Here is a 13,644-nt window from a genome sequence, read left to right as displayed (position 1 = left end):
GGATACTGGTGAGTCACAGGGACACAGATAAGCTTGGGGGAGTGAGGGGAAAGCTATACTAACAAGATGTAACAAACAGTGCGCATCCCCTAACGCTTCCAAGTGGCTTCACACCTCGACCTCGTCAAAGCTAAGCAAAAAGGTTTGTGTGTTATTCCCCATTCCTGGTTTTTTTTTTAAATCAGTATTTTCCAATCCAGAGGAGGATCTCCAGGAGGTAATTCAAATCTGATAAAGAAACAGAGGACACCTGGTGGTGTTTAGTTGTTAGCATAAACAAACAGCAAGCCAGCTCAGATGTGTGTGCAGCTGCACCAGCAACAATTAACGTAATTCATTCTTTAAATAAATAAAATATGAAGCGATGGAGAACCTAAAATAGTCTAATCACAGAAAAATACAGAAATTTAAAACAAACAATATGAGCTGCTGATTCCAGATGCTGCCACTTCTTTATGAAAATTGCTCTTTATTTATAAAGGTTACAGGCAAGAAGTAGCAACTGCATGTTCAGAGGAGGCTGCCACCTCCAACAAGCACATGCTATGGAAAAGTAGGACAGAATCCCCACTACTCAGAAACTAAAGGACACAAAGTTGTCAGTTTTGCTGGAGAAAGATCCACAGAGGCAAAAGCAGAGATCTGAATGAGCCCATCCTGGGGCAGCAGCAGCACCCCAGTGAGGTGCTCAGCACCCCCTGAACCACAGCATTTCTGGTACCGTGGAGAGGAACCACTGGGACTGACAGACTGTAAGTATTCAGATTTCCGTATTAACTTAGTGAAAATGGTTATTTTTTATTGAAGATGGTGTTATTAAGATACCTCTGTGAAGATCCAATGCTGGAAGATATGATACATGTCTTGGAATTCAGACACTGAGCAGAGTCAGTGAGCCTCCTTCATTCAAAGGAACTGGAGAACACAGAGGCAAGGTAGAAACAAAAACCACACTTGCAGACAAGCTTTCTAGTTATGTGGAGGCTATTCAAAGTTCATATTTTATTGCCAAAAAATTATGCTCTCTCATGAGAAACATACTGCAGTAAGTATTAGAATTTACCTGGCTGAAAAAGAACGAATAAAAGATGACTGTGCAACATACAGAATATTGTACCCTTCCTAACACAACTTTAATGCATGGACTCCATCCCAGCCAAGATTCTAAGTGTGAAAATTTTGTTAAAAAAACCCTCAAAACAAGTACTTGTATCTTTTGAACCAGCACTGTCAACAGAAGAAATCTTATCATCTCCCCTGCTTGTACCAGCACAAACGTGTGGCAAAGAACACTGGTGACCTGCTTAAAACTAGACTGGTTTAAAAATCTCGACAACCCAAAACAGTTGGTTTTAACCCACATCAATTCCCCAGTCTGTTCTGATGTGCAGCCACACAAACACCTACACTGATACAAGTGGATAGAGGAAAACTGCTCCCCTCAACAGCAGTGCTAGCTAAAACTGCAAATCCAACTGAAGACCTTCTGGTGTTTGCAGACTTTGTTACCAAAGTCAGCCAAGCAAAAGTTCCACTGAAACAGATTAGAGGCCAAGGTCAAAAGCAGTACAACACATAAGATACCTCCACATAAACTTTCAGATCAGTTCTGAATTTTGTCCCAGATCAAGCTATTAGTCTCAAAAACTAACTGTGCTATTGGAAACAAAACCAATTTAAATCTTAGTAGTAGATGCAAGAAACAAACTTTAAGTTTAGTCTAAAATACGTAAAAGACAGTCAAGGAAGAATAGCAAAGAACAGAGTTGTAGGAAAGTTGGAATATAAGGGTTTTAAATTATATGAACAAAATCCACCTTGGAGGCCCCAAGGAGAGGATTTGAGCTGGCAAGGTTGAGATGGACAATTCTGCAATACTCAAGCAACCTTTTCCCCAGATTTTTTTCTAATACACAAATACTCAAGCAAAAAGGTTCCAGATATCATACCCTCTCAAGAATTTGCTTTGTTACCTTAATTTTTAGTATTAGTCAACTGTATAACTTCACTGAAGGGTTACCAGTCTGTTAATTTTCAAACAAGCTTCCCCTTTTTTACTTGCTCATTAGAATAAGTGCATTCTAGGTCAATACCATCCATACCAATATCTATAAAGACCTTTAGCTTCTATTTTGATTTAATGAAATTAGACTTCTTTATAGTAGCAAAGAAGGTATTTTGAAAGTCATAAACCATAGGAAGATAAAACGTGATCTTTGGGAACCGGATTCAGGGAAGCACAAAATCATGAGAGAACAAGACACGCTTCAGTTTCCTGAGCCACTTTTATGCATTTAGCACTCTCATCGAGTTGAGGCAGGTTTATTATGTAGGACTTGAACATTCAAACTAAGCCTGGCTCAGCACGAGGAGAGCATGAGACAACCCTGAGCACAACCAGGATGATTAAACGTTGTGGTCTTTGTGTTTGTGTTCCACGGGGAATGTGTGAAGAACTGCAACGCTGGTGATAATTTCTGAGGAAAGCCTTGGAACAGTATAAAACATGAATAAAAAGATAAATAATAATTAAAAAGGGAAGGAGGAGGAAAAAAATAATCAAAGAAGATGCACAAAATTGCGAGGACCTAAAAAAATTAAACTGAAAAAAGGGTGGTGGAAGACTAAATGCGAAACCCACCTGCTGAACATCAGCTCGCTGAGGGGAGCCCTGAAGGAGCATTGAGAGGCCCCCTGAGGGGACCCCTGAGGAGACCCTGGAGGAAGCCCTGCCCGTGTCCCTTTCGGGAGCCCTGCCCGTGTCCCCGTCGGGAGCCCTGCCCGTGTCCCTTTCGGGAGCCCTGCCCGTGTCCCCGTCGGGAGCCCTGCCCGTGTCCCTTTCGGGAGCCCTGCCCGTGTCCCCCTCGGGAGCCCTGCCCGTGTCCCTTTCGGGAGCCCTGCCCGTGTCCCCCTCGGGAGCCCTGCCCGTGTCCCTTTCGGGAGCCCTGCCCGTGTCTCTGTCGGGAGCCCTGCCCGTGTCCCCCTCGGGAGCCGTGCCCGTGTCCCCCTCGGGAGCCGTGCCCGTGTCCCCCTCGGGAGCCCTGCCCGTGTCTCCCTCGGGAGCCCTGCCCGTGTCCCCGTCGGGAGCCCTGCCCGTGTCCCTTTCGGGAGCCCTGCCCGTGTCTCTGTCGGGAGCCCTGCCCGTGTCCCCCTCGGGAGCCCTGCCCGTGTCCCCCTCGGGAGCCCTGCCCGTGTCCCTTTCGGGAGCCCTGCCCGTGTCCCCGTCGGGAGCCCTGCCCGTGTCCCCGTTAGCGCCGCCCGGGGCGAGCCAGCCTGTGAGCGGGGCCGAGCCCGCCATGCCCCCGCCGGGCTGCAGAGGGCGCTGTGGGTGCAGCCCCTGCCCGGCCGCGGCCTCTCCTCCCGCCGCGGGTCCGGCGGGCCCGGTTATGGCGCTGCCGGTGCTGTCGAGCTCGGCCGTGAAGTTCCGGCGGGTCCTGGCACACTTCCCGCAGGAGCTCAGCCTGGCCTTCGCCTACGGCTCGGGGGTGTTCCGGCAGGCGGGGGCCGCGGCCGAGCACGGCGAGGTGAGCGCTCGGGCCCCGCGGCCCTGTGCTGGGCGTTCCGGGCACCGCATTACCTGGAGCCGCCTCCGGCCCTGCGGCTGCGGCTCGTGTACGGGAAGGGGCGAAGATCTCAGTCCCTTACGGGATATTGTCCGGTCCGTGCCCCGGGCTGCCGGGGAGGGCCCAGGGTGGTCCCGGCAGTGGGTTTGTCATTGTGAGGGGCTCGGGGTCCCCTTCATTCTTGTGTGTCAGGTTATTTACTGCTGTTTTTACTGCTGTGCACCGTATGAGGGCAATTGAAAATATATTGCCACCCTGAAGTGGCAGTCGCGGGGCTTCCACATCACTTGGGGGTCAACTGCTTGGAAACAATGTTTCTTTGTATTTATTTCTTATGTTCGAGCTTTTAAAAATTGTTAATCAGCAGTATTGCTCGTTATTGGCTTCACTTACTAAGCAGTCTCCACAAATGTGACTTTAAATGTGCCTCGTTTTCTTTAAACGGGGATGACAAGAATTTCAGAGCTCTAACAGCATCTCATCGTCACACAAAAGAATAGGAAGAAAGGTAGCTAACAGATTATCTTTTTAGTGGTATTAATGGTTAGCCGAGATGCTGCCCACAATTAATAAGCCACAGAGAGGCAATCCTAGTGAATTTGAAGCAACATCACTCCAGATAGTGGTGTGTTGCAGGTATGAGTTCCGAGCTTTTGTGCTGTCTGTGTGCAGGCAGTGTGTGCACTGGTTTCTCCAGAAGAGCAGTACATACACTGCACACTAGAAATCTTTGGAGTTTGGATTGTTTTGTTGTCAAAAGCAAAGGAATATGCTAGAAATACACTTTTTGCCAGCTCTCAGGTGCCTTTATCTGCCCACATCCCCCAATTCACGGCCTTGCAAGTTGCCAAAAGTCCTGTTCATTAGCAGTGTCAGCTGTTCCACTGAGCTGTGAATTAAGGTGGTGGAGATCTTACACTTGCTCTTCGGTTTTGGAGGGTTGAAATTTGGTCATGACCAGCACAGGAAAATTTTGAGTAGTCTTTGCTAAACGGACAAGAAAACACAACTTTATCTGAATCTTTAAACTGTATCTGACTTTAATACTTGTGTATTAGGCTTTATTCTTATATTTTTCTTGTGAAAAATTATTAGCTGGAAGTTTGATACAACGTATATCTTAGATTATTATGATTGTGTATATCTTAGGTTATTATGATTAACATTGGCTGCTTCTTGACGTATAACCCCCAACACTCTGCTCCTCAACCACAGAACAATATGCTGGATTTCGTATTTGCTGTTGATGATTCTGTGACCTGGCATATGATGAACTTGTTAAAGAACAGGAATCATTATTCCTTCCTAAAATTTTTTGGGCCAAAACAGATAACTAGTATGCAGAGCTACGGAGCAGGAATTTACTACAACACTTTAGTGCCATGTAATGGTAGGGTAAGTATGATTAGTCTTTGTACAAGTACAAATTAAGTAAAATATTTGTCTGTATGAAGTAGTGAAATGATTAGCTTAAAGCAAATTTCAGGAAGCCAATCTTGTAGATTGTAGCTGTCGATTAACTCATGGTATCTTCAATATTTCTGTCTCAAAACTGCTTCACAAACAGCATTTTAATTAAAAAGCAAACAGACCAGCTGCTCTTGCGCCTTAAAAGTGTGAGCAATGTTTGGAACTTAGAGCTAAAGTGCTTCAGAAACTGTATTTATATTCCTTATTACTCGCTGTCTGCCAGCTTTGGTGGTGGTAAAGTGTATTCTGGGAAAACAGGCCCTTAACTTCAGCAGTGGACCACGTAGTAATAGCAAAGTGGATTCTTACTGTTTATTTGGCATAAAATGCAAATTGCAACATAGCAAGTTGGAACTGACACCTATGTTCTTTGGTGTTGGCAATCCTGACCTGTGAGGCTTGGGTGTAATTCTAGGTAAGTGGTCCAGCAAGTGTCCAGCAAGTTGTAGATCTCTGACAAACTATTTCTTGAGTATTTTCAATATCATAAAGGATACTGTGGATTAATCAAAATATTGTAACATTTGGCTGGAGACTTTATTGCAGCTTTGATTCTAGAAAAGATCTTAGAGTTCCAGGCATTCCATTTTTCCTAGAAGTTTGCATGTAAGTAGGAAATTTTTCTTTTACCTCCTGTGTTAATTAAAACATGAAAATGTTTTACAGTTTTTTATTGGAGGTGTGTGTTCTTTAGAATGAATGACAGTTATGTCAGGAAGTAGTAAGTTTCATGTAGTGAAAAAGGTATAGGTATGTTTTTTCAAAAGCTTTTATTTTGCTTTTTTCCCAGATGATAAAATATGGTGTAATTAGCACTGATACCCTGATTGATGATTTATTTCACTGGAAAACCCTCTATGTCGCTGGGCGCCTACAAAAGCCGGTAACTGTTTACCTGTTCAGTTTTTTGTCTTGAAATGCAGGAAATTACAGGGCTGGAAAATGATCAGTTTTAGTTTTAACTTTATCTGTTAAGGATATGTTGGTACTGAACAAATAATGTGCCCTGATTCAGAGGTGTAGCCCTGGAGGGATAATCTCTCAGAAAGGAAGTGAAATGTAGTCCTTGATTACATTCTGTGTGATGTGGAAAACCCGCAAAGGTAAGTATGTTAATAAAAGCTTTCTGCCTGTAGTAAATCTTGGGTAACTGGACTATATTAATGCAAAGTCCCTTTAATGTTAAATGTATTCTGTGCCTTTCATAACAGACATAGGGGTCACCAAAATTTAATGTGGGTAAATAGTGGAAATCTTTAAAGGTGAAAGCTGCTTTGCTGTGCAGTTACTGTCTAGTGCATTGTATTGTTAAAGTATTTATAACTGAATGAACTATGGGTTAAACACGTGTGTTTTTCTCCTCCGTGTTTGTGTCGTAAAAAATAGGAGGTGTTTGCTTTCCCCGAGTGGTTTCAGCAGATGGCAGCAGGGCTGAGGAAAAATTTGTTAAGACAGGAGGGTGAGAAGGAGAGGAGAACTCTTCAGGTCTTAGAACAGAAGTTAATTATGCTTTTAACTAAAAATTTGGAGTGAAAGTTTGAATAGATTGTCTCAGCACTATTGGCTTTTCTCTATCTCCAGAGACGTATTGTAGCATGATACAGGTCAGAGTAGCTGTTATCTCTGTAAAGAGTGAAACTTAATACATTGAGGAAAATAACTGAAGGAAAAATCCTGAATGTCACATTAACAATGAATAGTGAATAGCTATTTTCAGTGTAACTGCACTTGCTGCTACTTTGATTTGTGATATGGTACAGTGAATAGATCCAATTAAAAGTTCTCTGTACTGTGAAAAAGCCTTCCTTAACTTTGGTGCTCTTTCAGATTTACTCCAAGAATCAACATCCAGCCTTTTTGTAACAGGGTGTTAACTATTGCATTCTGACTTCCTGGGAGATTTTTAGCTCTCTGAACTGTTTAAAATTTGTTCATAAATTAATTTTATCACCACTGCAGTGTTTCCAGGCATGCAGATTTTGAAGCCTAGCATATTGTTTTCCTCGGAAAAAATTCCTGTGGTCTTCCGTAAGGAGGAATAAGATCTCTTTGGAGTTTCACATTTTAAAAGGCTGTAACTATGGTGTTCTTAAAACAAGTCCATAACATGGTGCTATTTACAGGGCTATCCTAAGGTATAAGCACCTATATGAGTGTTTGTGGTGCCACAGACTTCTCTCTTCTGTCTTTCCTTAGAGATTCCCTGTAGCAGCAAGCTATGAACATACATTTATTAGTTCATCCCCATGACCAGCATGTCTTAGTTATTGAAACTACTTAAGCAAGTCTGTTATGCATTCAGTAACCTTCTCCTGTGGCTTTCAAGGAAATAAATAAATAGTGCAGAATGACTGAAACAAGTAACCTCTGTACTGTTGCATTCACCATCGTATCAAAATCAGATATTATTAAAGTTTTATGCCTCTTAAAGATTTTGTCATAACTAAAAAGTATGTTCTGAATATCAGCAATGTCAGCCATGACATTGCATTGGCTGTGTCCTTTCTGTTGTAAGAATTGTGTGTAGCAGATATGTCTGATTGTCGTACTTTATTGAACCTAGGTTTGGTTTTGGGTTTTTACCCCCGTTGATTAACAGGGTATTTGTATTCCTGAAGAAAAATAGTTACTTGAAAGGGTCCCTTAGCTGTTTCAGGTTATATGTGGGGGCAGAATTTCAGGTAATACTGCAACTCATTTGTGTGTGAATGGGCTTTTGGGGAGAAAGAACAAATGGGTACCTTTGTTCATAACTGCCAGAGCCTTTGCATTTTAAGGTATTGTAGGGTAAACAGATATTAAAAAATCTGCCTTTTATAAGCAAGACACTTGAAAAAGACAGCAACTGACAACAAGCAGGGATTCCTGGAGAGTTGCTTCTGGAAGAGCATAGTTATAGAGCCATCTTGTAAACCAGGATGACTTCATCTGTCTGATGTTCTATAATGGTGTGTTTCTATATTCTGTTCTTACCAAAGATCTGCTTTTTATTCCAGTATATTTCCATATCCCAGGTGACTGGTTTCTCTAGTTGGTCTTGAACAGTTAAAGTGTTTCCTAAAAACAAATACTTCATGCAGCGCGTGGAAGTGTTAAAGTGATCTGTTCTTCATGTATAGATGAAGATTCTGTTGAGTTCACATTCTTCTCATGCAAAGTGCAAAAATAAAACCTTGCTTCTTCTAGGAGGACAACTAGTGTCTGAGAAGCATTTGGTAGGGGAGTCCTCTGTTAAAAAAAAAGAATGAAGATGAATATTAAAACTTAGCTCTTTGGTGTTCCATTCTCTTTCAGTGAGACAGTGGTCTTTTTTCTTATTGCATAATCACATATGAAGTATTTCTGTTGATGCATTCATATTTATTGTTTTGATCAGTCTTAAATTTATGAATATGGAAAGGTGAATAGCTCTTCAGAGATTGGCTAATGGCTGTAACATATGGCAGTTCCAAACCTGTTTGTAAAACCAGCCTTTTCTAGCAGACTGTTAATTCTTAAAAAGATGGTCCTCTTTCTCACACAGTGTAAACAAAAGGGGACACTAGTCCTTATTATACCATACTAATAAGATCTAATTTTGAATAAATTTCTTATTTAGTTTTCATGCTGGATTTCTAGTTCCATCTTCAGTAGCACTTTCCTGAAGTCTTGCTTCCAATGGCTCTGCTTTTTCAGGTGAAAATACTGACACAGAATGAGAATAGCAAGCTGCAAGCTGCTCTTGTTAGCAACCTGAAGAGTGCAGTCACAGCAGCCTTTCTCATGTTACCAGAAAGTTTCTCTGAAGAAGACCTCTATATGCAGATTGCAGGACTCTCCTACTCTGGTTAGTATGTGGTGTCTAAAGTCACCGAGGAGAAAAGCTGTAGTTGGAGCTGTTGTACCACAGTTGGAAGTCTCATGTGTAGTAAGTCATTTGCCCTCTTGCTTTGGGCCCACACTGCTGCATGCTCCAAAAATTGTATCTGAATGCTGTGTTACATAACAGCTCCAAATGACTAATTGGGCTTATTCTTAGGAAATAGGTGTAGGTACCTAAACAAAGCTTCTTATACCTGCTTGATTTATGAACAGCTAACTATGAGCGACTGAATATGATGAAATAATGTGGGTTTTTTTCTGTTTGTATGGATTGTATTTTGGTTTAGTGTTTCAAAACCTTGGAAAAAAATTTCTTTCCACTCTCAGTGTAATGTTGAGTCATCTTATAGTCTGACTCATACCGTGTCATCTCTTACTTTTTGAGCGTGATGTGTTTAAGGTTCTTATTTAGTTAATTTAAGGATCCAGATTATGATTCCTCAATGTATATTTAACATTCACCTCCTGGTTAGTATTTGTTGACTTTTTTTTTATTTGCTAAGAGAATTTCCTCCTTTCTTTAGTTAGGAAATGAGTATGGAAAACAATTGAGGAAACTACTGCAAATGGCTCTTCAATGTAAGATTTAGTTGTTACAATTTAATTCAGCATTGCTTTTTAAATTTAAATTTCAATATCCTTATTGAAATCACTATGAACAAGTTTGATTCCTTTATGCAGCACTTCCTTTGCTTGTGTAGAAATGCAAGTTTGGCTTTAAAAAATCACAGGTGGGCAGGTGGGGGTTATAAGCTGCAGCTTGGCTGTACTGAGGAGTGTTACTGTTCTTTATGTAATACTTCCCTGAGCAGCTTTTTCAGCTTTTCCGTAGTAGTTTTTTTCTGAATTGTTGCCTGTTTTAAAGTGACAATAAGAGGGTGCTGACAATGGGATTGCCAGCCAAGGCTGTTTGCTGCAGGGCTGCAGACCTGTCCACCTGAAACCTGCCCAGCAATGGCATTACATTCTTGGTGGGCACTAGTGACCAAGATACTTTTTTATATAGTTTTTGAAACAGTGTAATCAAACAGAAACATGGGAGATCAGTTACCGTGCTATAAGATGTTGAAATTGGCTCTGCTGTGTGAACAAAGCTAAAGCAGTAAGATTCCCAGTTGGGAATATTCAAGGAAAAGGCTGCTGATTATATGTTCGTGGATATTTTATTTTGCTTCCATTTTGTTAAGTCTTTCAGAGGGTATACTAGTAGACAAAATTGATTTTATGTGTTACTCTAATTAATCTCCTTGCAGACTGCTGAAAAGAGTTGTTCATGCTTGAATTTAGAAAATGTTTAGCCTTTATTTTTTTATGCATTTTTTGAGAGCAGTGAGTCAGTACCATTTGTATGCAAAGTGTTTGTTTTGTGGCTTGGCATAAATTGAAAAAACTAAGTAAGGCTAGCAAGTTGCCGTCTTTCAATAACATTTGTCTCCTGAATGTGGGAAGTGGGGAAAATGAATTGATTCAGGATTTTGTTTGTTGATACACGCTGCACTGAGCCTCTAACTCCTGGTTAGAAACACCGGAAGTTACCAGGCTAGTACCTAACTGAGGTAGTTATTACATACTAGCTGTCTTTTCACTTATTCTCTCTGAAACTTTTCAGTCATGTATCAGAAGAGAAAGTGTAAAGGTCAGTGATGTAACAGTGGTGTTAAAAGCAGTTGATTTTTCAGACTAATAACAAAATACGTGGCTAAGAGGAAAAGATAATACAGTAATCTTACCATGACTGCCATTAGGTGAACTTCAGGTACTGCCCTTGAAGTGCAGAGACAATGCAAATTATTTTCTCTCAATATTGGAAAATTAAGCTTATTTGTTTGTAGATACAAAGTATTAGAACTGGTCAGTTTGTTTAGTAGTCTTTTGAAATGTATGTATCATTGCAAAGAATGTAACTGCTACTGCCACTTGACAGCTGGACTTATTTTGTCGTCCACAAGTGAAAATGTGGACATATGGGCTGATGATATTACAGCATATCAGAGGCCACAAAACAATATTTGACTCTAAGCACGTATTTTCTGTGCTTGAAGATATTTGAATAGCTTTTTGACTAATAGAAGGTGAACCTTGTGAATTATGCAGGCATTGGTAGAACTGAAGAAAAAAGCTTTAGATGACAGCTTTTTACTATATTGATTTCTGTTATATTCTTCTTCTCTGAGTTTTTGGGTTTTTCCTAATGAATTAACTGTGTCTCTTTTCTTGACCAGGTGATTTCAGAATGATAATAGGAGAAGACAGATCGAAAGTGCAGAACATAGTGAAACCCAACATACCCCATTTTCAGAAGCTGTACAGTACCATATTACAGGACTGCCCTCAAGTGGTATATAAGCACCATCTGGGAAGGCTAGAGGCAAGTGTTCTTCAAAACATTTTTAAAACAAACAGGTGGAAGTGCTTTATCACATTGACAGAAGGCAGGAATTATGCCGTGCACTAAGGAGGGCAGTTGTAGTCACTGTACTTGCTATTTGTTATGTTTCTGTTGTTTAGTTAATTCTGCAACCGGAAGATTTGCCTTAAATACCAGTCTCTGCATATGTAGTAACTACTGCTCATTTTCTTTGTGTATGGGCACAGAACTAGAGCCCTAGCAAAGGAACAAGAGAAGATGGTTGTAAAACACATGTTCTAATGACTACCACATGGACACAACAGTCTAGGCAGTGATGAATGAACATATGGTTTATGTTAAAAAGATTAGGTTGTAACTCAGAGGTGCAACTTTCCACAATCAAAAACTGCATCTCACAAAAAAACTCATCAAGTGCTAGTTGTGAAGATCGGCTGACTAAACCTAAGTGAAATTCTGACATTATCTTTAAATACCCATCCTAAACCATTTCTATCCTGAGTATTTGGGAAATCCAAAATGACCAGTATCTTGAATTTGATCTTTCTGGTATAACATTGGAATTAGGGGAGAGATGCCACACAGTCAGGGGTCCAGTAGCAGTTTTCCTCTTGTAGTTTGCATGTCCATGTGTGAATATTCAAGTGTGATATAAACTTCAGCATGAAGTTACAAATAGCACGGGTTGTCTTATGGACTCTTATCCTCAAGTCACCGTGGTAATTATCTCCCAAATGCTTCCTTTTAGGATGCGTCTTTGTTAGAAACTGATATAAGTACAGTTTTAAGCAGACCTGAATACAGTAAAAAATTGTTCTGCAGCGCTTTGGAGGACAGCATAGGCAGATCTGTCTTACACTGCAGCTGTCTCCATGTTTTCTTATCAGTGTGCTCTTCAACGGTTTAGTGGAAGAAATATTTAATTTTGAAAAGGATCAGTAATACTTTCTTCAAGAAAAAGGCTAGTTACAATAATACTTCCCGTTGTTTTACCTTTAAAAAAAATCCTGATAACGTACTGCAAATATGCTGTTGGATAATAAATCTGTCCATAATTCCACAATTGTCATCAAGGTTGTTGATTAAATGCCATTATTTCACTGTTGATTTGAAGTAAGGTGCTTTAATATTCTATTGTTCACACCTTGGTGTGATTATTGGCAGTTATTACCCAGACTGAGGTGAATGTCTGCTCTCAGGAGTGCAGTTTAATGCAGAATAGAACCCCCTTCTCCAAGTATATGTCTTCAGAGTTACAGAGAAAATTCTTTCTTAAAAGATTCCTCAAAACCAACTGAAGACAGACACTAGTTCTCACAGTTTTGGTTCAGACATGGATTCCTCCCACATAATGTTCAGAGCCTGCTCATCGTCGGCTGACTCTGGAGTGATTCATCTGGAGATCATTTTCTCCACACTGACAAAAGGGAGTGGATAGGGGAACTAGACTCCTGTCTGATGTCTCCATGAAGTGTCTGAGATGTTGTGTGGGAGGAACTGAGCTCTTCATATTTTCCTCCAGTTTTGGAGAGATCTGCTCCATCATGCATTTTTCAGTGTTTGTGCTTACACTCTGTATAAATATGTACAAGCTTGTACGTTGGCATTGTTGTATTCAAAAAAGGGTCCTTGAATTTCTGATTTAGATTGGAAAATGTGGAATGAATGTTTTCTTCAAATTTTACAAACCAGATGTGGTTTGAGTTTAAAGCAGAGAAAATGGTTTTCAAACTAAACTTGAAATGTGTGTGTCTACAGTTTGATTATATTCAGGCAGAAGAAACTGAGCTAAGTGGTCTTTTGGGAATTTTTTTTTAATTGTAGTGTACTTATGTTTCCAAAGGAAATTGGATATAACAGAAACTATACAGTTTCAATGAAAAGTTACTTACAGAGACAGGAAGATCATGTATGTCTTTAATTAAAATTAACATCTTTGCATTGAGTTATTCTTCAGGTTCAGAACTGAGATAACTGCATTTCCCTGTGCTTGGGAAATTTTCGTTACAAATGTCCATTACTTGTGCTAGTGACATAGATTGGGTTCTGAGAGATATTTCTCAGAGGTCAAAGATAGCCAGAAGAATTTTCGGACTTCTTTAAGATAAAGAGAACTGAATGTTTTTTTCTGTCTTATTTTCTATAACATTCAGATTGATAAAAGTCCAGAAGGTCAATTTGCACAACTAATGGCTTTGCCAAAGACTCTGCAGCAAAAGATAACTTCTCTGGTAAACCCTCCTGGAAAAAACAGAGATGTGGAAGAAATTTTACTGCAAGTTGCCCATGACCCTGACTGTGGATTTGTGGTGCATCAAGGTAGGCCTAACCAGTGTCTGTAATCTCTTTTAAGACGTGATAGAGATACAAATCTGTATCTGT

General features: G+C 40.6%; 2 protein-coding genes across 14 annotated transcripts in view; one reads left to right on the top strand and one right to left on the bottom strand.

Moving 5' to 3' along the window:
• Positions 1-2,284: 2,284 nt before the first annotated feature.
• LOC135420467 (S-antigen protein-like) lies at positions 2,285-3,344 on the bottom strand. Its single transcript, XM_064667986.1, has 2 exons — positions 2,642-3,344; positions 2,285-2,488 (listed from the first exon to the last, which is right to left on the bottom strand). Exons 1-2 carry the CDS (start codon positions 3,296-3,298, stop codon positions 2,345-2,347), a joined length of 801 nt encoding a protein of 266 aa, XP_064524056.1. The 5' UTR covers positions 3,299-3,344; the 3' UTR covers positions 2,285-2,344.
• Positions 3,324-13,644, top strand: part of TAMM41 (TAM41 mitochondrial translocator assembly and maintenance homolog) — a 28,318-nt gene continuing 17,997 nt past the window's right edge. For 9 of the 13 annotated variants that reach the window (XR_010433528.1, XR_010433527.1, XM_064667981.1 and 6 more), the window contains exons 1-6: positions 3,326-3,524; positions 4,713-4,958; positions 5,824-5,916; positions 8,709-8,859; positions 11,117-11,256; positions 13,410-13,581. Coding sequence is in view for 11 of the 13 variants with exons in the window: in XM_064667981.1 (XP_064524051.1) it covers positions 3,387-3,524; positions 4,713-4,958; positions 5,824-5,916; positions 8,709-8,859; positions 11,117-11,256; positions 13,410-13,581 (940 nt within the window). In the remaining 2 variants the exon portion in view is untranslated. Of the gene's footprint in view, positions 3,525-4,712; positions 4,959-5,823; positions 5,917-8,708; positions 8,860-11,116; positions 11,257-13,409; positions 13,582-13,644 lie in introns of all 13 variants that reach the window. The other 4 variants (XM_064667974.1, XM_064667982.1, XM_064667985.1 and 1 more) reach the window with 4 other exon arrangements.

The sequence above is a fragment of the Pseudopipra pipra genome, chromosome 11 (genome assembly GCF_036250125.1).
Source record: "Pseudopipra pipra isolate bDixPip1 chromosome 11, bDixPip1.hap1, whole genome shotgun sequence".
Taxonomy (NCBI): domain Eukaryota; kingdom Metazoa; phylum Chordata; class Aves; order Passeriformes; family Pipridae; genus Pseudopipra; species Pseudopipra pipra.
Note: the sequence above shows the minus strand (reverse complement) of the source record. Positions and strands in the feature narration are given on the sequence as shown.